General features: G+C 50.1%; 1 protein-coding gene across 4 annotated transcripts in view; it reads left to right on the forward strand.

Moving 5' to 3' along the window:
• The window catches only part of LOC119961152 (parathyroid hormone 2 receptor-like), a 454,460-nt gene that overhangs the window by 222,394 nt on the left and 208,362 nt on the right, over positions 1–23,704 (forward strand). For 2 of the 4 annotated variants that reach the window (XM_038788633.1, XM_038788642.1), the window contains exon 1: positions 7,666–8,177. The exons of the other annotated variants lie outside the window; for them this stretch is intronic. In XM_038788633.1, the coding sequence (XP_038644561.1) occupies positions 8,112–8,177 (66 nt within the window). In that variant the 5' untranslated portion in view covers positions 7,666–8,111. Of the gene's footprint in view, positions 1–7,665; positions 8,178–23,704 lie in introns of those variants that run through there. 4 annotated transcript variants of the gene reach the window in all.

Below are 23,704 nucleotides of genomic sequence, written 5' to 3' on the forward strand. Positions count from 1 at the left end.
AAAAGGGCTTGGCATAAACATAATCAGAATCATTCCATCTTCCCTCAAGAAGGGAGATGGCAGAGGATTGGAAAGTGGAAAATATGACACCTTGTCCTACTAAAGTGTAGAGCCCCAGTTTAAAACCAGTGGTGGGTAAGGCTTCAGAAAACAACCTGGGGCAGAAAAATTCACATGCACTTGGAGAGGTTTGACTTAATCAAGGAAAGCCACCACAGGTTTGTAAAAGACAGATCATGTTTGACTAATCTAATTGAATTTATTTGATCAAATAGAAGGTTGACAAAGGCAATGAAATGGGCGTTGTCCATGTTGATTTTAAGAAAGCATTTGATAAAATACCGTAAAAAGGCTGGTTAACAAAATTGTCCTCCTCCCTGATAGTGCCCATTGGGCCCTGGGAGACTCCATTGGACAGAGGGGCAGCTGGAGTGAATTTCAGAGGTCCCTGCTTCATCTGGCATTGCCTGTCCTGGAGACTCCCTGTTGTTTGCGCCATAACGATGGTTCTAAGTGACTGGTTCATGCTCCACAGTGCCTCGGCAATGTACAACATTGTCTGGGAAATGTTCCTCAGTGACTGGAACATAATGTCAAGGCCCTCAGCCATGGTTATCAGAGACTGAGCCATACCTTGGACACCACCACTCAAGATGCAGACGTCGTGCTCCAGATTTTCCACAGTTGTTGCTGCTCTAGCGGTGTTGGCCTCAGTGCCACGCATTGTCGGCACCATTGCCCGTGCTGCAATTCTTTAGGACTCTTTCAATCGGCCTTGCAGTCACTGGAATGTTGCTGACATCCCATCCTGAATCTCATGGCTGTGTCCTACCACCTGCTCTGAAAGAACCTCGGCCAAAGGATCGGCATTTGGCTGCCAGGCGGTATTTCTGATCCTGCTGGTCCTCTGACTCCTTTGGTGGAACAGGATGCCCTGCCTCTCATCCACAGCGTCGAGAAGCCTGGCCAGGTTGGCATCCCCAAAGTGAGGTCTGTGCATTGCCATGCTTGTGTGTTGACTGGGAGTGAGTGTTGAGGGAGTGTTTAAAAGCAGCTCCCCCCTGTTGATGGCGAGCAGCTGTGTCTTGTTAGCGCGAGTATAGGTGGAAACTACATTTTGAGGAACCAAAATGTTTGAGGGCTTCAGGGGACATGAGAAGCAAAAATCACAGCAGAAATACTGCTGTAATGGGATCAGCTATCTGGATATAATGGAAGAGTGGGATATAAGTAGGCTCAGCCTGCAAATGAGTCAGTAATGGTGGTATGCCAGTTGGTACAAAGAGTCTTGCAGGGATAATTAAGCATTCTAACAATTGCTGCCTTTAACATTTCTGGCACAATATTCTTCCAAGTGTCCACAGTTGTGTCATATACCCAGCTACATATACATCAGCAGTGAGTATTAACTAGAGAATTTACCAGTTGTTGCCTCATTAACTATACATGTGTAGCCCTCTTTGCACCAACTATTAATCCTAGGGGTCATATGTCTCAGGTTCCTCGAGAGTTACACTCAGTCTCTGTCCAGATCTCCCATACTCTGCCTACTGAACATCTTAGCTCTACTGCCTGTGTCTCACCTCGCAGTAAGCCTCATTCCCTAGGATTGGGCCTAGGTTGGTTGCTCTTTCAGAGGATCGGTCCAAAATCGATGGACTGAATGGCTTCCTTCTGCACTGTAGGGATTATACAATTCATCCTGGCTATCAAAACCCTTCATGGCCAAGGGCAGCATGGTGGCGGTGCAGTGGGTTATCCCTGCAGCCTCACAGTGCCGAGGTCCCAGATTTGATCCCATTCTGGGTCACTGGAGTTTGCACATTCTCCCCGTGTTTGCGTGGGTCTCACCCCCACAACCCAAAGATGTGCAGGGTAGGTGGATTGGCCACGCTAAATTGCCCCTTAATTGGAAAAAATGAATTGGGTACTCTAAATTTTTTTTTTAATTAAAAAAAATCCTCCATGGCCTTACCTCCATCCTCCAAACCCACATGCCTTTGACATATCTGCACTTATTTCATTCAGGCCTCTTGTGCATTCCCAATATGATTGCTCCAACACTGGAGGTTTTGCCTTCACTTACCTATGCTCTAAGCTCTGAAATTCCCTCTCTCCACCTACTCACTTCCCTGCCATGTTTGCATGCAGGGAACACTTACCTACTGTAGCGCTAACAATTATACTCAAAGACGAGAGAGTAGTACAATAGAGGCTTTATTGCTGTGCGATGTTATTCCTCCATCTGCAACTGTAGACTAGGGTCTGAGTGACTCACCCGCATATTTATACACAAGCTTCCTGTGGGCGGAGCTAGCTGGCAGGGGCTTACCGGTGGAACCTGTATTACAGGTACAACCATACACCCCCTACTGCAAGTACAGATCACTACAGTGGTTATATCACCACATTCACCGCCTGTAAAAAATGAGTCCGGCGGGGGTGACGTGTAACTATAAAACAAAGGATGAGCTATTTACAAGAGGGTCCAAACAAAGAAAACTAAGAGTCCATCTGGTCAGCAGGTCACAGGTTGAGCCGAACCGGCGGTCGAATGTTCCGCTGTGATCGGCGTAGCTGTGGTGGCGACATTGGTGCAGGTGCTGGCGGTGTTGGTGCTGGCTGCTGGCAGGATGACTCCGAGAGCGAGCCAAAATCTTCCGGGTCCTCCAGTGTGGGCAGGGGGACGAGGGATGGACCTGGTGGGGACGAATAGGGGGGCGCCGGGGAAAAGGAGGGTGGCGCGGGGGGAAAAGGGGGCGTGGACATGGGATCGGCACCTGAGGGAGCCAGGTCCCGGAGCGAGACTGTGTCCTGGCGGCCGTCGTGGAACTCCACGTAGACGTACTGAGGGTTGGCGTGGAGAAGGCGTACTTTGTCCACCAGCAGTTCCGCCTTGTGGTGCCGGACACGCCTACGGAGAAGGACTGGGCCCGGAGTCGTAGGCTACGTTAGGAGCGACACCCCGGATGTAGACTTCCGAGGGAAGGCAAAAATACATTCATGGGGTGTACTGTTAGTTACGGTGCACAGTACCGACCGAATGGAATGGAGCGCGTCAGGGAGGACCTGCTGCCAGCGAGCGGCTGGGAGGTTCCTGGACCGTAGGGCCAGCTGGACGGCCCTCCATACCGTCCCGTTCTCCCTATCTACCTGCTCGTTTCCCCGGGGGTTGTAGCTGGTCGTCCTGCTGGAGGTGATACCTCTGCTGAGCTGGAAATGACGCAGCTCATCGCTCATGAACGAGGATCCCCTGTCACTGTGGATGTAGTCGGGGAAACCGAACAGGGCGAAAATGGAATCCAGGGCCTTGATGACGGTGGCAGACGTCATATCCGGGCATGGGATGGCGAAGGGGAACCTAGAAAATTCATCGACCACACTAAGGATGTAGGTGTTGCGGTCGGTGGAGGGGAGGGGCCCTTTGAGGTCCACGCTGAGGCGTTCAAAGGGGCTGGACGCTTTCACCAGGCGCGCACGATCTGGCCGGTAGAAGTGCGGCTTGCACTCCGCACAGATCTGGCAGTCTCTGGTGACTGTCCGTAATTCCTCGATGGAGTAGGGCAGATCGCGGGCTTTGATTAGATGGTACAAGCGAGTGACCCCCGGATGGCAAAGGCTCTTGTGCAAGGCACGGAGCTGGTTCACTTGTGCGCTGGCACATGTACCTCGGGAGAGGGCGTCTGGGGGCTCGTTGAGCTTGCCGGGGCAATACAAGATCTTGTAGTTAAAGGTGGAGAGCTCGATTCTCCACCGCAAGATTTTGTCATTCTTGATCTTGCCCCGCTGCGTGTTGTTGAACATGAAGGCTACTGACCGTTGGTCAGTGAGGAGAGTGAATCTCCTGCCGGCCAGGTAAATCCTCCAGTACCGCACCTCTTCAACGATTGCCTGGGCCTCCTTTTCAACAGAGGAATGCCGAATTTCGGAGGCGTAGAGGGTGCGTGAAAAGAATGCCACGGGTCCGCCGGCCTGATTCAGCGTGGCGGCAAGAGCGGCATCTGAAGCATCGCTTTCTACTTCGAAAGGCAGAGTCTCGTCTACGGCGTGCATCCCGACCCTGGCTATGTCTGCTCTAATACGGCGAAGGCCTGTTGTGCCTCGGCCGAGAGGGGAAAATGTGTGGACTGGATAAGTGGGCGGGCCTTGTCCGCATATTGTGGGACCCACTGGGCGTAATACGAAAAGGACCCTTGGCAGCGTTTGAGGGCCTTGGGGCAGTGGGGAAGAGAGAGCTCCATGAGGGGGCGCATGCGGTCAGGGTCGGGCCCCAGTAGTCCGTTTTGTACTACGTAGCCGAGGATGGCTAAGCGTTCTGTGCGGAACACGCACTTCTCCTTGTTGTACGTGAGATTAAGGAGCGATGCGGTGTGGAGGAATTTAGAAAGGTTAGCATCATGGTCCTGCTGGTCATGGCCGCAGACGGTGACATTGTCGAGGTACGGGAAGGTGGCCTGCAGTCCGTACCGGTCAACCATTCGGTCCATTTCTCGTTGAAATACCGAGACTCCATTCGTGACGCCGAAGGGAACCCTAAGAAATTGGTACAGACGACCGTCTGCCTCGAAGGCACTGTAGGGATGGTCCGATTTACGGATGCGGAGCTGGTGGTAGGCGGATTTCAGGTCAATAGTAGAGAAGACCCGGTAGTGTGCAATCTGATTGACCATATCAGAAATGCGGGGGAGGGGGTACGCGTCGAGCTGCGTGTACCGGTTGATGGTCTGGCTGTAGTCCACGACCATCCTGTGCTTCTCCTTGGTCTTAATTACTACCAGCTGGGCTCTCCAAGGGCTGTTGCTGGCCTCAATGATACCCTCCCGTAGCAGCCGCTGGACTTCGGACCTGATGAAGGCCTTGTCCTGGGTGCTGTATCGTCTGCTCCTGGTGGTGACGGGCTTGCAATCTGCGGTCAGATTGGCAAAGAGTGAGGGAGGCTCGACCTTGAGGGTCGCGAGGCCGCAAACGGTGAGGGGAGGTAGGGGTCCGCCGAATTTGAGGGTGAGGCTCTGGAGATTGCACTGGAAATCCAGGCCTAGTAAGAGTGATGCGCAGAGGTTGGGGAGAATGTACAGACGGAAACGGTCGAATTCCACGCCCTGTACAGTAAGTTTATCCAAGCAGAAACCCCGGATCGGGACAGAGTGGGACCCAGAGGCGAGAGAGATCTGCCGGTTGGCGGGATGGACTGCAAGGAAATAGCGCCTTACCGTGTCCGGGTGGACGAAGCTCTCGGTGCTCCCGGAGTCGATGAGGCAGGAGGTCACGTGGCCGTTGACCAGCACCGTTGTGGAAGAGGGTGCCAGGTTGCGAGGACGCGACTGGTCGAGCGTAACAGAGGCGAGTAGCAGGCGATTGGCGTTCGAGTCAGATGAGTCTCGCGAGGAGCGGTAGCGACCCGTGTCCCATGGCCCCGTCCCGGGGGAGGACAAATGGTGGCATCTGGAATACCTGTGGGTACAATGGCGGCGCCCATGGAGCGCACATTGTGGGGTCGGGACAAAATGGCGGCGCCAATGGACTGCACATGGCGGTGGTGGATGAAGATGGCGGCGCCCATGGAGTGCACGTGGCGGGGGCAGCGAAAGATCACACGTGGGGTCGGGGGAAGTGGACGGCGGGGCCCATTGAGCGAGCGGCTGAGGCGAGGGGACTGGGGGCGCGATAGCGGCAACCGTCCGGACTGACACACCGCTGCAAAGTGGCCTTTCATGCCACAAGCTTTGCAGGTCGCGGTGCGGGCCGGGCAGCGTTGGCGGGGGTGCTTCTGCTGACCGCAGAAGTAACAGTGGGGACCCCCAGGGAGCGCGATGCGGCCAGCAGCGCAGGCATAGTGCATGGGGGCGGCTGCTGGGGGGGGGGGCCGTTTGCGGGGTCCACGAGGGGTAGGACGGGTGGGCCTGGGGGGCTGTTTGCGGGGTCCATGAGGGGTAGGACGGGTGGGCCGTGTGGCTAGCGGATCAAGATCGCGCACTACGGGAGTCGGCCGTCATGGAAAGGGCCAGGGCCTTTGCGGCCGCGAGGTCGGGGGCGGCCCCTTCCAGCAGTCGTTGCCGGATGGGGTCCGATGCAATGCCTGTAACAAAGGCATCGCGCATGAGTAAGTCAGAGTGTTCCGTGGCTGTGAGGGCCCGGCAGTCGCAGTCTCGTACCAGAGGTATAAGGGCCCTCCAGAAGTCCTTAATCGACTCTCCTCGCTGCTGGACACGAGTAGAGTGTTGATGCCTCGCAAACAGGGTATTCGCCGACTGTGCATAGTTCTCCTTGAGCAGTTCCATAGCTGCGGTGTAGTCAGTCGCATCTCAAATTAGCAGAAAGACACTGGAGCTAAGTCTGGAGTACACAAGTTGCTTTTTCTGAGCCTCCGTCGGGGGAGGGTCCACTGAAGAGATGTAGGCCTCGAAGACTGCAAGCCAGTGAACAAAGTATTTTCTGGCGTAAGGCGACTGCGGATCCAGCTGCAGATGGTCAGGCTTGATTCTGATGTCCATGGTGAACGGAAAATCACACAGCAATAAATTGTAGCGCTAACAATTATACTCAAAGACGAGAGAGTAGTACAATAGAGGCTTTATTGCTGTGCGATACTATTCCTCCATCTGCAACTGTAGACTAGGGTCTGAGTGACTCACCTGCATATTTATACACAAGCTCCCTGTGGGCGGAGCTAGCCGGCAGGGGCTTACCGGAGGAACCTGTATTACAGGTACAGGCATACATCCCCCTACTGCAAGTACACATATCTACAGTGGTTATATCACCACACCTACCTGTTTGATCACGTCTTTGGTCATATGAGCCTCAAATCCCCTTACGTGGCTTGTTGTCATACTGAAAAAAAAACATTGTCATTTTTGTGTAAATCTCTCAATAAGAGATGTCCATTCCTCTGCCGTCTATAATCCTCGGTGACCTCTCCATTCCTTGAGCCTCCTCTTGATCTGCCCTGGTTTCGTCACTCCACTAGCCTGCTCATCCTCGGAATTCCCTTCCCATATCTCTCTACCTCGCTTTCACACTGAAATCTTCTGTCCTAACATCTTGCATGGTTTGTCAAATCTTGCCTGATGGCCGTGCCATGGGAACGACCATTGGTACCAGTTAAATGCAAACGGTTGTTGAAGCGATCTCTCTACATGTCTGCAATGGTTAACAATGAAACCAGACCTGGTTTGTAAAACAGGCCTTTTCCCTCATTGCTGTGGCTCCGAAATATTGCACAAGTTCACAGCTACACTAAAGAAGCCTTCGGCATTAGTAACAGCTGTTTGACAGCTTTTGTTTGGACACATATAAACAAAAACGATTGCAAATGTTTTGGCTGTTCTGTTGTCCTCCTTGAAGCTAATAAAATTAATTCAAAGAAACTATGCGTTTCTCATCCACCTGTTCTGACAATTGATGTTACATTTAATGTTAAAGCAACCCTTTTTTTAAATGAGTGCAACAGGTTCATCGTTTTCCGCCCGTTGCACTGAAGAACAATATTTTCATCCATTCAGGATTGCATTGTTACTTTGAGTCATGTCTTGCTTTATGCAGGAGATGGCACTATGGTTAATACAATCATTCCTTCTCTGATCTGAATATCTCACACAATGAATGTGGAGAGAATCGGGGTCTCTACATATCCCCATGCGTAAAGACTTTGGACTTCCTGTTTTCAATACCGATACATGCTCCTAACTGCTCACGTCCTGACATTCAGAAACGACAGAGGAGGTTTCTTTTAAACCCAGAGTTAGGTTTATCGAAGAATACTAACTTTTTTGGTTGGTTGGTGGGGAAGGAAGATGAGGAAAGCTCTTGCTCTGTGTTTTTAAACTCAGCTCCATCAATTGATAACAGGAAATACTGTGGAGAAAGATCAACAGTCCACTGATAGTTTGGAATGAACGATCATTGCTGCTGAAACCACTAAGGTGACCTGTTGAGGTGTTTTAAGATCATTCCACACCTTTGCCGGTCCCCAGCTTGACTCATGTCCTACGCAAGTTTACAAAGCACTGGGGAAGGATTTGAGGAATGAGAAGGTCTCGGAGTCGGAGATGGGCAGTGACTGGGGCGAGACTTCTGTTTGCAATTTCTAAAACCCAGCCGGTGGCCGCAGGATGAGGGGACGGTCTGTACTGAGTGCTCTGGGAGTGATCTGCTGCTACATTGGTTTAAACCCACAGGTAAGGATCTGGACCAGCTCCTCTTGTTCCGGATGAATCCGAAACCACGGGCATGCCTTAACAAACATTCTCCACTCCAATCCGCTCGCCTTAACATACGTGGTACTGACCGAAATAATGCTCAATATTGTAATTGACATCTGGCTGAATTATACCTTATTCTGTTCCTTAACCGGAGAATGTTGAGTATATTTCCGAATAGGATTTGGTTTTTGCCCGTTAGATCGGCTTTAATCCAAATAATGGCATCATTATTATTGTGATATGTTAAATGCAACATTTAACCCAATTAGCTCAGAGAAATGAAGTTTTGTTTGTCCTTGCGGAAAGCCGGGTTTGCGGGAGATTTTACCAACAACAACTCACCGTACAGTGTCAAGGCATCAGAGAAAGTTTCCCGTGATAGTTCCTATTATCCTGTTACTTCTCTTCATAGTTAACGGTAACTATTGCCACATCTCTGGTGCAATTGTTACCAGAAGAATTTCTTGAACCCTGACTAACCCCACACAAAAATACCCCGATCTCAGTAGGTGTTAAATGTCTAACCTCAATTAGACATTGAAAAGTATGTTTCCTTCAGGATCTCCGGATATTCAGTGTCTGTACCATTGTGCCTCTTTTCTCACATATACCATATATATATATATGTGTGTGTGTGTGTGTATGCAGTAGTGTTTTAAAAAGGCGGAACAATTTCAGACAGATTTGGCGGGAGCTGGGGATAGAACCGCCCCACAAAGAATGATCAATATTTCTAATAGGCTCCGGGGTGGGTCAGTCGTCGGCTGTAAATCGGTTGCAAAGCCAATTTTCAATTAATATAAACCTTGGATTCAGCCATTAAAAGATATTGAATACATTCTCGAAGTGGGGGTGGGGGTTATATTTGCTAGACAAGGAGAAAGAACAGGGGAGTGAGACTAATGAGGGAGCTCTTTCCAAGACCTCTTTCACAGCAACGATGGGCTGAATGGCCTCTTTCTGTGCGGGATGGTCCTCTGATTCGGCATGCAGTTACACGATGTACCTAGAGCTTAAAGCTTTCTTTCATTCTGCGTCTGGGTTAAAGTGGACTGTGTGTTCTCCCTTAGCTGTATTTATTCAGCAGAGGTAACTGTAAACAGATATAACAATTCTCCATAGATCCATTAGATTCAGCTCTAGGAAGAGAACATTGACTTGCGATTTGTGAATCACATTGGCATAGAATCCCTACAGTGCAGCATGAAGCCATTCGGCACCCTATCGAGTCTCACTCCCCCACTTATCCCTTATCAGCTAAGGGAGAACACACAATCCACCTTAACCCCACCTGACCTGCACAGCTTTGGACACTAAGGACAATTTAGCATGGCCAATCCACCTAACCCGCACATCTTAATACAGCACATCCAAGTTCTCAAATGTTATATCACTAAAAAGCAAGTGGTGCGGCATGTCTTAGGCGGTTAGATATTCCTTTCAGGGACTTGTTGATCCTATTATTTTCCCCTGGGGCTGCTGCACTCTGAACCAAGACAATTCTTGTCCGACAGTCATTAGTTTCATTCGGGGCACATCGATTATGTTTTGATGGCAAGTTTAAGATGATAGAGGGGGAAGACTTAAAGGGTGCATAAACTCTCATTTGATACTTTCATCATAGTTGATTTTTCTTTTAAAAAGATACAGTGATTTTTGAACTAAAGGTGGAAATATGAATTAGAGCAACAGCCCAGCTCCTCAAAAGTAGATCTCTTTCTTCAAATGACATGGACACATTAAAAGGGAAAAGGTCAGTACATGGAGGAGAAAGGAATACGTTGATGAAATAAGATGAAGTAAGGTTGGACACTCATTACCAACATGAACTTCAGCACAGCCAATTTGGAGGACTGGCTTATTTCTGTGCTCAAAAGCTGACATTCTTGGTAATTGGAAGGTTGGCTTAGCTCAGCCAGTGGCTTCCTAGCCTCTGATGCAGAGGACTCTGGGATTTACATCTTACTCGATCTTGATTCAAACTGATGCTTCAATGCAGTAATGTAATCATTGTGGCCCCAGTTAAGTATTAAAGATCCCTTAACACTATCTGAAAAATATAGAGGTCAGATATGGATAGTGAATTACTACTGTCCTGAACGCAGTCTAAACCAACACTAGTAACAAAAGATTAATTACTGATGCACGATCAATTGCATGAAAGACTCAGATTGGTACAACTGTGGCTTTATTACAGTCAGATGCGTGGCCTCCTACTGCAGCTGGCGAAATGGCTGATCAGGAGGAGGTCACGCATATTTATACGGCTCGTTGTGGGCGGAGCTAGCCGGCGGGGCTACCGGCGAACCTGTAGTGCAGATCCTACCGTACATCCCCTAATACAGGTGCACAGTGGTTCACCACATTCACCCCCTGTTAAAATGAGTCCGGCGGGGGTGGCGTGGAACTATATACAGATTTACAAATAATTTACAGTGGGGAGGTGGAAAAAATATGTCCGGTTTGGTAGTCCGGTGCCCGTCAGAGGTTAAGTCGGTCCGGTGGTTTGACGGTTCGCTGGGAGCGACGTAACGGTGGCGACGATGTCGGTGCTGGCGTCACAGACATCGGTGCTGGCAGTTTTGGTGCTGGCCAGTAGTCGGATGACTCCGGAAGCATGCCGAAATCTTCCTTGTCCTCTAGCGTGCACTGGGGAAGGAAGGATGGACCTGGTGGGGCTAATGCTGGGAGCGCCGGGGGAGGGGAGAGTGGCGCGTGGGTGGGAAGTGTGTGGGAGTGGAACCTGAAGGAGCCAGGCCCCTGAGTGAGACCGTATCCTGGCGGCCGTCGGGGAACTCCACATAGGCATGCTGGGGGTTGGCGTGGAGCAAGCATACCCGGTCCACCAAGGGGTCCGCCTTGTGGAGGCGGACATGCCTACGTAGAAGGACCGGTCCTGGAGCTGTGAGCCAAGTTGGGAGCAACACCCCGGATGTGGACTTCCTGGGGAAGGTAAAAACACGTTCATGGGGTGTGTTATTTGTGGCGGTGCACAGTAGAGGCCGTATGGAGTGTAGTGCATCAGGGAGGACCTGCTGCCAGAGAGAGGCTGGGAGGTGCCTGGACCGTAGGGCCAGCTGGACGGCCCTCCAAACCATCCCGTTCTCCCTCTCTACCTGCCCGTTTCCCCAGGGGTTGTAGCTGGTCGTCCTGCTGGAGGTGATACCCCTGCTGAGCAGGAACTGACGCAGCTCATCGCTCACGAATGAGGATCCCCTGTCACTGTGGATGTAGTCGGGGAAACCGAACAGAGCGAAGATGGTGTTGAGGGCCTTGATGATGGTGGCAGACGTCATATCGGGGCATGGGATGGCGAAGGGGAACCTGGAGAATTCATCGACCACACTGCGGTTGGTGGAGGGGAGGGGCCCTTTGAAATCTACGCTGAGGCGTTCAAAGGGGCGGGACGCTTTCACCAGGCGCACGCGGTCCGGCCGGTAGAAGTGCAGCTTGCAGATCGCATAGACCTGACAGTCTCTGGTGACTGTCCGTACATCCTCAACGGAGTAGGGCAGATTGCGGGCTTTGACGAGGTGGTACAATTGAGTGACCCCCGGGTGACAAAGGCTGTCGTGCAGGGCCCGGAGTTGGTCTACTTGTGCGCTGGCACATGTACCTCGGGAGAGGGCGTCTGGGAGCTCGTGGAGCTTGCCGGGGTGATACAAAATCTCATAATTATAGGTGGAGAGCTCGATTCTCCACCGCAAGATTTTATCATTTTTGATCTTGCCCCGCTGTGTGTTATTAAACATGAAGGCTACCGACCGTTGGTCAGTGAGGAGAGTGAATCTCCTGCCGGCCAGGTAATGCCTCCAATGCCGCACAGCTTCAACGATAGCCTGGGCCTCTTTTTCAACGGATGAGTGCCGAATTTCAGAGGCATGAAGGGTGCGGGAAAAGAATGCCACGGGTCTGCCTGCCTGGTTTAGAGTGGCGGCGTGGGCGACATCTGAAGTGTCGCTTTCTACTTAAAAGGGCAGTGTCTCATCTACTGCGTGCATCCGGCCTTGGCAATGTCTGGGCGAATGCATTTTGTGCCTCGGCTGTGAGGGGAAATCGGGTGGTCTGTAGAGTGGGCGGGCATGGTCCACATAGTTTGGGACCCACTGGGCGTAGTAGGAGAAGAACCCAAGGCAGCATTTGAGGGCCTTGGGGCAGTGGGGGAGGGGGATCTCCATGAGGGGGCGCATGCGGTCGGGATCGGGCCCCAGGTGTCCGCTTTGGACCACATAGCCGAGTATGGCTGGACAGATCGTGTGGAACACACACTTCTCCTTGTTGTATGTAAGATTGAGGAGAGTGGTGGTGCAGAGAAATTTAGAGAGGTTGGCTTTGTGGTCCTGCTGGTCATGGCCGCAGATGGTGATGTTGTCCAGGTACGGTAACGTGGCCCGCAGACCGTACCGGTCGACCATTCGGTCCATCTCCCTTTGGAAGACCGAGACCCCGTTAGTGACGCCGAAGAGAACCCTAAGAAATTGATAGAGCCGACCGTCTGCCTCGAAGGCAGTGTATGGACGGTCCAATTTATGGATGGGGAGTTGGTGGTAGGCGGATTTCAGGTCAATTGTTGAGAAGACCCGGTACTGTGCAATCTGAGTGACCATATCAGATATGCGTGGGAGGGGGTACGCGTCGAGCTGCGTGTACCGATTGATAGTCTGGCTGTAGTCCATGTCCTACCCTCGACACTCTGCCCCTGGGGACACGACTTCCCTGTACTACGTGCCGGCCGATGGGCTGGGGGTGTCTGGGGACGATCCCTGCCTCGCTTTATTACGGGCCTTGCGGATGCCCGCCCGCCCTCCACGCCGGTCGGCGATTGGTTGGCAGGCGCAGGCAGGTGTCCTCTGGTGGGAGTGGACTGGTAACATCCGTGGAGGGGGCAGCAGTGTCAGCCGCAGCCATCTTGGTGTCCATGGTGGCCTTGGAGGCAGGGTAATTCTTTCGCACATGCCTCACCTTCTTGCAGGCAAGATACCGCATGCCGTCCGCAGACCACAAGATACGGAAAGCCTCCACTTGATGGGAGACTTCGAATCACCCCTCTAAAACCTCCTCCTGGCACCAGGAGGAGTAGATGTGCCTCGGGGGAGGGGTGGGGGGGGTATCCTTTAGGCCAAGAGAGCGCGGAGCCCACCTCAGAATGTATCTCTCCAAGTAATTGGAGTTTGGGGAGTAAGAGCTCTGTAGGGAGGTAGGGCGGAACTTTGGAAAGGATAACCCTCTCAGCGGTGGCCTCAAAAAGGTCACCGCTACATAGGTCTCGCCCACTGTGAGCCCCTTCTCAAGGGCAAGGTGGACCGCCCTCTCAGCCCTCAAGAAAAACACATACATACGAGAGGCGGCCACAGACCGCCCCCCCCCCCCCCCCCCCCCCCCCCGCCCCCCGGATGCCCTGCAGCCACTTTGTGACAGCTTGACCCAGGCACCAAGGAGGCAAATTCTTCTAAACTCCAATAGATACAGGCCCAATCTGCTCAACCTTTCCTTGTCAGACAAACCTTCATCTCGGGAATCAATGTAGTGAACCTGCTGTTTCCAATGCAAATATATCCCTCCTTAAGTAAGGAATCCCAGACTGTACATCATATTCCAAGCGAGCTCTCATCACAAGCGTGCTCTCATCACAAGCATGCTCTCATCACAAGCAAGCTCTCGTTAAAAGCGCTCACAAGCCTTCCCCTATCTTATACTCCATGCCCTTGGCAATAAATGCCAACATTCTATTCGCCTTTCTTTTTTCAAATAATTTTAATTCAAGGCATTTTCATATATACAAACAGAATCAGAAGACCAACCAAACAACTCAGTACACAACCAACCTCACCTCACATCCCCCCCCCCCCCCCCCCCCCCCCTTGCTGACCTCTCAAACCTCCTTGAAGAAATCAATAAACGGTTTCCACCTCCGGGCGAACCCACCTGCCAACCCGCTCAAGATGAAAACCTTCTCCAGCCTCTGGAATTCCGTCAGATCGCTCACCCACCCCCGCGCGTTTGGCAGCTCCGAGTCAGTCCACCTGAGGAAAATCCGTCTCCGGGTCATCAGAGAGGCAAAGGTCAAAACTTCAACCTCTCTCACCCCTGGTCTCCCGGATCTTCCGACACACCAAATATTGCCACTTCGGGACCACCTCCACACCCAGCACCTCGGACATCATGTCTGAGAACCCCTGCCAGAACCCCTCAGTCTTAGACATGCCCAGATCATGTGGACGTGATTTGCGCCCCACCCCCTCCATCCCCGCACACCATCCACACCTATCCTCTGCTCCCTCAAGAACCTCCTCATCCTTGCCACCCTTATATATGCTTTGTGTAGCACGTTAAACTGGATGCAGCTTAGCCTCGCACATAATGAGGATGTGTTCACCCTCCGCAAGGCCTCTGCCCACGTCTCAGCCCCCACATCCCCTCCCAGCTTAATATCCCCACCAGGGCCCCCTCCCACTGCACCACTCCTTAGAAACATCTGACACCTTCCCCTCTCCTATTTCCTTCTTTGACAGCACCTTGTCCTGCAACCCCAAGGGGGGGAGGGGGGGGGCTGTAGCCCAGGAGAGGACTATCTCCTTACAAAGTCCTGAACCTGCAGGGAACAAAAGCATTCCCCTGGGCAACTCATCCACTTCCTCCAGGTCCTTTGTAGATTTTCTCCATATAAACAGATCTCCAAGCACTCAATACCTGTCTGCCGCCACCCCAAAACCTCGCGTCCTACCCCGTCTGTGCAAACCTATGGATATCGCAGATTGATGCCCACACGAGGCACTCTCCAGCCCGAGATACTGCTGCCTCTGTCCCCACACCCTTTGGCTGATTCCACCATTGGGCTCACAGAGTACCTGGCCGGTGAGAATGGTAGGGGCACCAACAACAATGCCTTTAAACACAAACCCCTACACAATGCCGCCTCCATCAGTCCCCACACTGACCCCCTCCCCCACGGCTCATTTCCTAACCATAGCAATATTCTCCCTCCGGTAATAATTCATCATATTCGGCAGCGCCAGCCACTCGCCCCCACTCCAAGAAAGCCCTCCTAACCTGTGGGGTCTTCCCTGCCCACACCAATCTAGAAATCAGCCTATTGACCTTCTTCAAAAAAGAACAAAGATTGGGAGGTTCTGAAACACAAACAGAAAGCTTGGTTGCACAGTCATTTTTACTGTCTGCGCCGCTCTGCCAGTGACAGCGCCAGCACATCTCACCTCTTAAAGTCCGCCTTCACCTGCTCGACCACCCTAAACGGCAATTCCCCTAGCCTCCTTTCCTGCTCTCTAGTCTCAATCGGGAACATGTCGCTTTTTCCCCATATTTAATTTTTATCCCAAGAATTGACAAAATGTCCCCAAGATCCCATACTGCCTCCGATGCTGTCCCGGGTCTGAAATAAACAGTAGCAGGTCATCTGCATATAATGAGACCCTTAGCTCGGCGCCCGCCCGCCCCCTCAATCCCTCGATGTCTTAAGCGCCATTGCCAGCGGCTCTATCGCCAATGCGAAGAACAACGGGGAGAGGAAGCACCCCTGCCTCGTCCCCCGATACAACCCAAAGTATCCCAAACTCACTCGGTTCGTCTACACACTCGCAACTGGCACCCTATACAGCAGGCGAACCTAATCTACAAACCCCTACCCGAACCATGAATCGCCCTAGCACCCCCAACAAATATGCCTACTCCACCCGATCAAACGCCTTCTCAAAGTCCATCGCTACAACTACCTCCACCTCCTGCCTCCTCCTATTCGCCGACAACTGCCTCCCCTTCACAAAACCCGTTTGATCTTCACCTATCACCCCCGGGACACAGTCCACAATTCGCCAGGCCAGCACCTTCACCAATAACCTGGCATCCACATCCAACGATGATATCGGGCGATATAGAACAGTACAGCACAGAACAGGCCCCTCGGCCCTCAACGTTGTGCCGAGCAATGATCTCCCTACTCAAACCCACGTATCCACCCTATACCCGTAACCCAACAAACTCCCCCTTAACCTTACTTTTTAGGACACTACGGGCAATTTAGCATGGCCAATCCACCTAACCCGCACATCTTTGGACTGTGGGAGGAAACCGGAGAACCCAGAGGAAACCCACGCACACACGGGGAGGACGTGCAGACTCCACACAGACAGTGACCCAGCCGGGAATCGAACCTGGGACCATGGAGTTGTGAAGCATTTATGCTAACCACCATGCTACCATGCTGCCCCATGGTATGACCCGCACTTCTCTCGATCCTTATCCTTCTTTAATATCAGGGATATGAAAGCCTGCGACAATGTTGGGGGGAGTTCCCCCCCCCCCCTCACTTGCTTCATTATACGTCCTCACCAGCTTTGGCCTCATGTCCACCCCAAACTTTTTATAGGACTCTAACGGGAACCCATCCAACCCCGCGGCCTTTCCTGCCTGCATTATCCTAATACCCTCCATCACCTTCCTCATCCCAATTGGGGCTCCCAGTCCTTGAACTAGCCCCTCCTCTACTTCAAGAAACTCTAACCCATCCAGGAACCGCAGCAACCCCTCCTCTCCAGCTGGAGCCTTAGAGCCTTCTATAAAGCGCCACAAACAACATATTCACCCCTTCCGAGTCCATCACCATCTTGCCCTAATCATCCCTCATTCTGCCGATCTCCCTCACCACCTTTTGCTTTCTAAACTGACGGATTGACATCCTACTCACCTTCTCCCCATTCTCATACACTGCCCCTCTGGCACTCCGTAGCTGCCCCACCGCCTTCCATGTAAAAACTAGCCGGAACTCCATTTGGAGCTTCTGCCTCTCCTTCAGCAGCCCTGCCTCTGGGGCCTCTGAGTATCTCCTTGTCCACCCTCAAGATATCATCCACCAGCCTTGCCCTCTCCTCCACTCTGTTTTCTCCCTATGCACCCAAATTGATATAAACTCCCTCCTGACTACTGCCTTAAGTGCATGGCTGCTGTGACCTCCCCCTGTCGTTTAGCTCCCTGTAGATCCGAATGGCAGCCTTCACCCATTCACAAACCTCATCCGCCAACAACCCCACATCCAGCCTCCACTGCGGGAGCTGCACCTTCCTCCCAACCGGGCCACACACAAACCAACCCAGTGAGGCACATGGTCGGAAATCACAATCGTCGAATACTCTGACTCGGCTACACCCGCCAACATCATCTTGTCCAGCGCAAATAAATCAATACGGGAGTACACCCGGTGCCCATGGGAGAAGATGTATGAAAACGCCTTAACCCTCATCCTTCTGAACATCCACGGGTCCACCACTTAGCTCCTTTGCCACTGCTGACACCCTAGACAACTTGGGACTCGAGCAGTCCAAGCTCGGATTCATTTTTATTTTTCTATTTTTATTTTTTCTAAATTTAGAGTACCCAATTAATTTTTTCCAATTAAGGGGCAATTTAGCGTGGCCAATTCACCTAGTATACACATCTTTGGGTTGTGGAGGCGAAACCCACGCAGACACGGGGAGAATGTGCCAACTCCACACGGACAGTGACCCAGAGCTGGGATCGAACCTGGGACCTTGGCACCATGAGGCAGCAATGCTAACCACTGCGCCACCATGCTGCCCTCAAGCGCGGATTCATGACTGCATTAAAATCCTCCCCATAATCAGCTGATGAGAGTACATGACCGGGAAGTTGCCTATCACCCGCCTTATAAAATCCACATCATCCCAATTCAGAGCATAGACGTTTGGCAGAACCACCGGTATTCTCTCCAACTTTCCAATAACGATCACATATCTCTGGAAAACGGTGGAACCGCACCACTTTTGTCCTCAGCAGCTCACCTGCCTGCTGCCTCTTCCTCAATGTCCTGTGCGCTCGGTCCACCTCCAGGGGCCAATAAAAAGCCCCCTCCCCCATCAATTTCTACAGCATCCTTGCCACATACACTGCAGCCTCCGTACCTTCAATGCCTTCGGGCATGCTGACAATCCTTAGGTTTTACCTTCAGGAGCGATTCTCCATCTTCTCCGTCAGCTTCTTCTGGCTCTCCCACATTACTCCCACCTCAGCCGCCAACAAGGCCAAATGCTCCTCATGCTCCCCCACTGCCTCCTCCATTTTCTGGATCATCAGGCCCTGGGACTCCAGCCTCTGCTCAACTCACTTGATCGAAGATCTCAGTGGCTTCACCACCGTGGCCAGGTCCTCCAGGTCCTCTTTCCTCTGCTGCTCCAACTGCACTTTCTTTCTCATGATGCTGTTTATCTGCTGATCCATGTACTGTTGTGTTCGGTGTTCGTTGTCTAGCAAGGAATCCACAGAACTGCTGGTGACTTGGCCAAAGCAGGATTTTTATTAACGCACACGTGGCAAGGTGTGATCAGATACAGAGCAAGCTATCATGGAATTTCTTTATAATCCCCTTGAACTACCCCAATGCACGACTGTCCTCGTGTACGTTTTACAACCTTCTCTGGATCACTGAATATGCCTTGACTTATATCTGAGTGCCACGTTAGGTGACCACTATCTCGAGACTGCATGATGGATCTGTACCGCCATCTGCTGGTTGGAGGTCACACCACCAACAAAAAACAACACCGTCTATAGGCATATCACATTACGCATCAGGCACACCCAAGGAGTATTACCTTCCTCAGGCACTCCTGTACCTTTGCCCTCAAATACTTCACCCTTTGGGTGGGGTAAAGACCAAAAAAATCCACCTTGAGCAGGAGCCACTAAATATACGACCACTCGCTCCATGGCCGCCACCGGAAATCCCATTGGCGTTTCTAATGACTTGTCATACCAGCATGCTCCCATTTTGTGATTCTTGCATGGTCCCCCTGTACAGCAGCATTCTGCAGTCCATTTCTATTTAAATAATATTCTGCTTGGTTGTCTTCTCACCAAAATAGATAATCTCACGTTTTCCCACAATGTACATCAGCGACCAAATGTTTTCCCTCTCACTGAACCTATGAACCACTGAACCTGCCTTTGGTGGCTCTTTATGTCCACCTCACAACTTGATTTCCTATATATTTATGTATTGTCAGCAAATTTGACTACAATACACTTGGTTGCTTTATCCAACTCATTAATTTCATTTGCAAATAATTGAGTCCCGAACAATAATTGCCTGTGACACTCCATTTGTTTAAATGTGTCAACCTGAACATTATCATTTATCATGAAACTCTGCTTCCTATTAGCTAGCCAGTCCTCTGTCCATGCTAATATATCACCCTCAACATCATGAGCTCTTGTGCAGTAACCTTTTATGTGACATCTTATCAAATGAAAATCCAAACAGACTCCACCTACTGGGACCCCTTTATTAATCTTGTTTGTTAAATCCACAAAGAACTCTAATAAATTTCTCAAACACGACTTCCCTTTCACAAAAGCTCATTAGCTCTGCCTGATTGTATTATCATTTTCTAAATGCACTGCCACCACCTCTTTAATAATAGATTCTAACATTTTCCCAGTGACAACCCAGTGACAGATTGAGGCTATGTCCTATAGTTTCCTGCTTTCTGCCTCTCTCCTTTCGTGAATCGAGATGTTACATTTGCCGTTTTCCAATATTTCCTGACTCGAGAGAATTTTGGTGGATTACAACCAATGCATCCACTATCTCTAGAGTAAGGTGCTTCATAAAGTCAGGCCTTTCTATTGTTTATGCCTGTGGAAGCAATGCTAATGGTGAAATGGGTGTGAGTAAAGTAGGTAAGACGGAGGTTGAACCATGTCTTCCTATCCGGTTGCCATTCCAGCTCTTGTTGTTTGCATCAGGGTGATGCAAAGAAGGTGCCTCTTGCTAATTTGCAAGGAGAAATTGTTAGTGATGTTTGAGCCTCCAGTTGTGGACCCGAGAAGGGTCAGACATGACCATGTTAGCACCTTTCTCCCAGCATCACCAGCAACAACCCCTCTCACTTTTAAAATACAGAGTTAGAAGCAGCCGAAATCTGACAAAGAATTGGCCAGTTTTATCAAGCAACAAGATTCCTTCCAGTTCCCATCTGAAAGAAGGACTTGTCAGTGACTCGGGTCAGGTTGCAATACTTTGTGAACACAATTGTTCCAATTTCAAAGCTTGTTTTTGGGGAAGTTTTTTTGTGAAAGTGGTATGAGACCATGCAGTTATTGGTGGAGGATCTGTTGAAAGCCTAGAACCAGAACTAGGGGTTAAGGGAACATAAGACCATAAGACATAGAGCAGAATTAGGCCACTTGGCCCATCGAGTCTGCTCCGCCATTCAATCTTGGCTGATATTTTCTCATCCCCATTTTCCTGCCTTTCCCCATAACCCTTGATCCCCTTATTAATCAAGACCCTATCTGTCTCTGTCTTAAAGACACTCAGTGATTTGGCCTCCACAGCCTTCTGCAGCAAAGAGTTCCACAGATTCACCACCCTCTGCCTGAAGAAATTCCTCCTCATCTCTGTTTTAAAGGATCGTCCCTTTACTCTGAGATGTTGTCCTCTGGTTCCAGTTTTTCCTGCAAGTGGAAACATCCTCTCCATGTCCACTCTGTCCAGGCCTCGCAATATCCTGTAAGTTTCAATAAGATCCCCCCTCATCCTTCTAAACTCCAACGAGTACAGACCCAGAGTCCTCAAACGTTCCTCATAAGACAAGTTCTTCATTCCAGGGATCATTCTTGTGAACCTCCTCTGGATCCTTCCAAGCACATCCTGTCTTAGATACGGGGCCCAAAATTGCTCACAATACTCCAAATGGGGTCTTACCTGAAACTTGTACAGCCTCAGGAGTACATCACTGGTATTGTATTCTAGCCCTCTTGACATGAATGCTAACATTGCATTTGCCTTCTTAACTGCTAACTGAACATGCACATTACCACTAATAGAATCATGAACAAGGACTCACAAGTCCCTTTGTGTTTCTGATTTCCTGAGCATTTCCCCATTTAGAAAATAGTCTATGTCTAAATTCCTCCTTCCAAAGTGCATAACCTCACACTTTTCCACATTGTATTCCATCTGCCACTTCTTTGCCACTCCCCTAGCCTGTCCAAATCCTTCTGCAGCCAACCTGCATCCTCAATACAATCTGTCCCTCTGCATATCTTTGTATCATCTGCAAACTTAGCAACAGTGCCTTCAGTACCTTCTTCCAGATCATTAATGTATACTGTGAAAAGTTGTGGTCTCAGCACAGACCCCTGAGGCACACCACTAGTCACCGGCTGCCATCCTGAAAAAGACCCCTTTTCCCCACTCTCTGACTTCTGCTAGTCAGCCAATCCTCTATCCATGCCAGGATCTTGCCCTTAACACCATGGGCTCTTAATGTATTTAACAGTCTCCGATGCGGCACCTTGTCAAAGGCCTTCTGGAAATCTAAATAAATCACGTCCACTGGTTCTCCTTTGTCTAACTTCCTTGTTACCTCCTCAAAGAACTCTGACAGATTTGTCAGACACAAGTTCCCTTTGACAAAGCTGTGCTGACTCAGTCTTATTTTACCATGCACTTCCAAACAGACTCTATAATCTTACCAATGACCAAAGTCAGGCTAAGCGGCCTATAATTTCCCATCTTCTGCCTCCCTCCCTTCTTAAACAGTGCTGTTATATTAGCCACTTTCCAGTCCTCTGGGACCCTTCCTGCCTCCAGTGCCTCCTGAAAGATCATCCCCAATGCCTCCACAATTTCCTCAGTTATCTCTTTCAGGGTCCTCCTGAGTAATGGTCACTGCACTCACCTCTGCCCCCTGGTTCTCCTGGAGCTCCGACATCCGACTGGTGTCTTCCATAGTGAAGACTGATGCAAAGACATGAAATTACAACATCTACTTGGGGATGGACAAGAGCCATACAGAATGTACAAACATTAAACTGTGACAATAGCTGGTGCAAGGAACAAAATAGCACCTTTTAATGTAAATGATCTCTTTTTTTCTGCATTCACAAACATTCTTTTCTGAAGATTTTGCTGCTATACATATTGTGAAATGAATGGTTAACTGGCACGGTGCAGGCTAATGAGATAACTGTGATGTGACATGCTGAGATTGCAGTGTGATGTGTTGGGATTGCTTGTTGGGACTGCTTCCCTCTTCTACTTTGTTTTGTTACTCCAAGCACCAGCATACATGGATATCAGCTGCAGCAACCACAGAGCCAGATCTTTAATGAGCTTATGTGACACAATCTAACATGGGTACTTGGGTAAAATCACTATTCCAGTATGATTACACAATTGAGTTCATGATTCCTGTAAGAACACAGGTACACTTTGCTCCATAATTCCAGAATGACTACAACATATAGTAATTTACTCCTTCTTAGAGCAATTCTGCCTTTGACCTCTACATTTCAGATGTATGATTACTAAATCACAAAACTACACATCAAATAACACACCAAAGTGAGATCAGATTAACTTGAAGCCTAGAACATATACTTCTCAAACTCTCCTGATCATTCTGTTACCGTGTTTATTTGGTCCACTTAATCTCTTCAACCCCTTTGTTACTATAAACACAATGGGTAGAACATTATGTTCCCGAGCCATAAGAACATAAGACATAGGAACATAATTAGGCCACTCGGCCCTTCGAGTGTGCTCCATCATTCAATCATATCTGATATTTTTCTCATCCCCATTCTCCTGCCTTCTCCCCATAACCCCTGATCCCCTTATTGATCAAGAACCTATCTATCTCTGTTTTATAGACACTCAGTGATTTGGCCTCCACAGCCTTCTGTAGCAAAGAGTTCCACAGATTCACCACCATCTGGCTGAAGGAATTCCTCCTCATCTTTGTATTAAAGGATTGTCCCTCGAGTCTGATATTGTGTCCTCTGCTTCTGGTTTTTCCTACATGTGGAAACATTCTCTCCAGATCCACCTCTCCAGGCCATGTAGTGTCCTGTAAGTTTCAATAAGATCCCCCCTCATCCTTCTAAACTCTAATGAGTACAGGCCCAGAGTCCTCAAACGTTCCTCATACAACAAGCCCTTCATTCCAGGGATCATTCTTGTGAACCTCCTCTGGACCCTTTCCAAGGCCAGCACATCCTTCCTTAGATATGGAGCCCAAAATTGCTCAAATGGGGTCTGACCTGAGCCTTATACAGCCTCAGAAGTACATACCTGGTCTTGAATTCTAGCCCTCTTGACATGAATGCTAATATTGCATTTGCCTTCTCAACTGCCAACTGAACCTGCATATTACCCTTCAGAGAATCTTGTACAAGGACTCCCAAGTCCCTTTGTGCTTCTGATTTCCTAAGCATTTCCCCAATTAGAAAATAGTCTGTGCCTCCATTCCTCCTTCCAAAGTGCATAACCTCACACTTTTCCATATTGTATTCCATCTGCCACATCTTTGCCCACTCTCCTAGCCTGTCCAAGTCCTTCTGAAGCCCGCCTGCATCCTCTACAGATCTTTGTATCATCTGCAAACGTAGCAACAGTGCCTTCAGTTCCTTCTTCCAGATCATTAATGTATATTGTGAAAATGTGGTCCCAGCACAGACCCCTGAGG

Source organism: Scyliorhinus canicula, chromosome 2 (genome assembly GCF_902713615.1).
Source record: "Scyliorhinus canicula chromosome 2, sScyCan1.1, whole genome shotgun sequence".
NCBI lineage: Eukaryota > Metazoa > Chordata > Chondrichthyes > Carcharhiniformes > Scyliorhinidae > Scyliorhinus > Scyliorhinus canicula.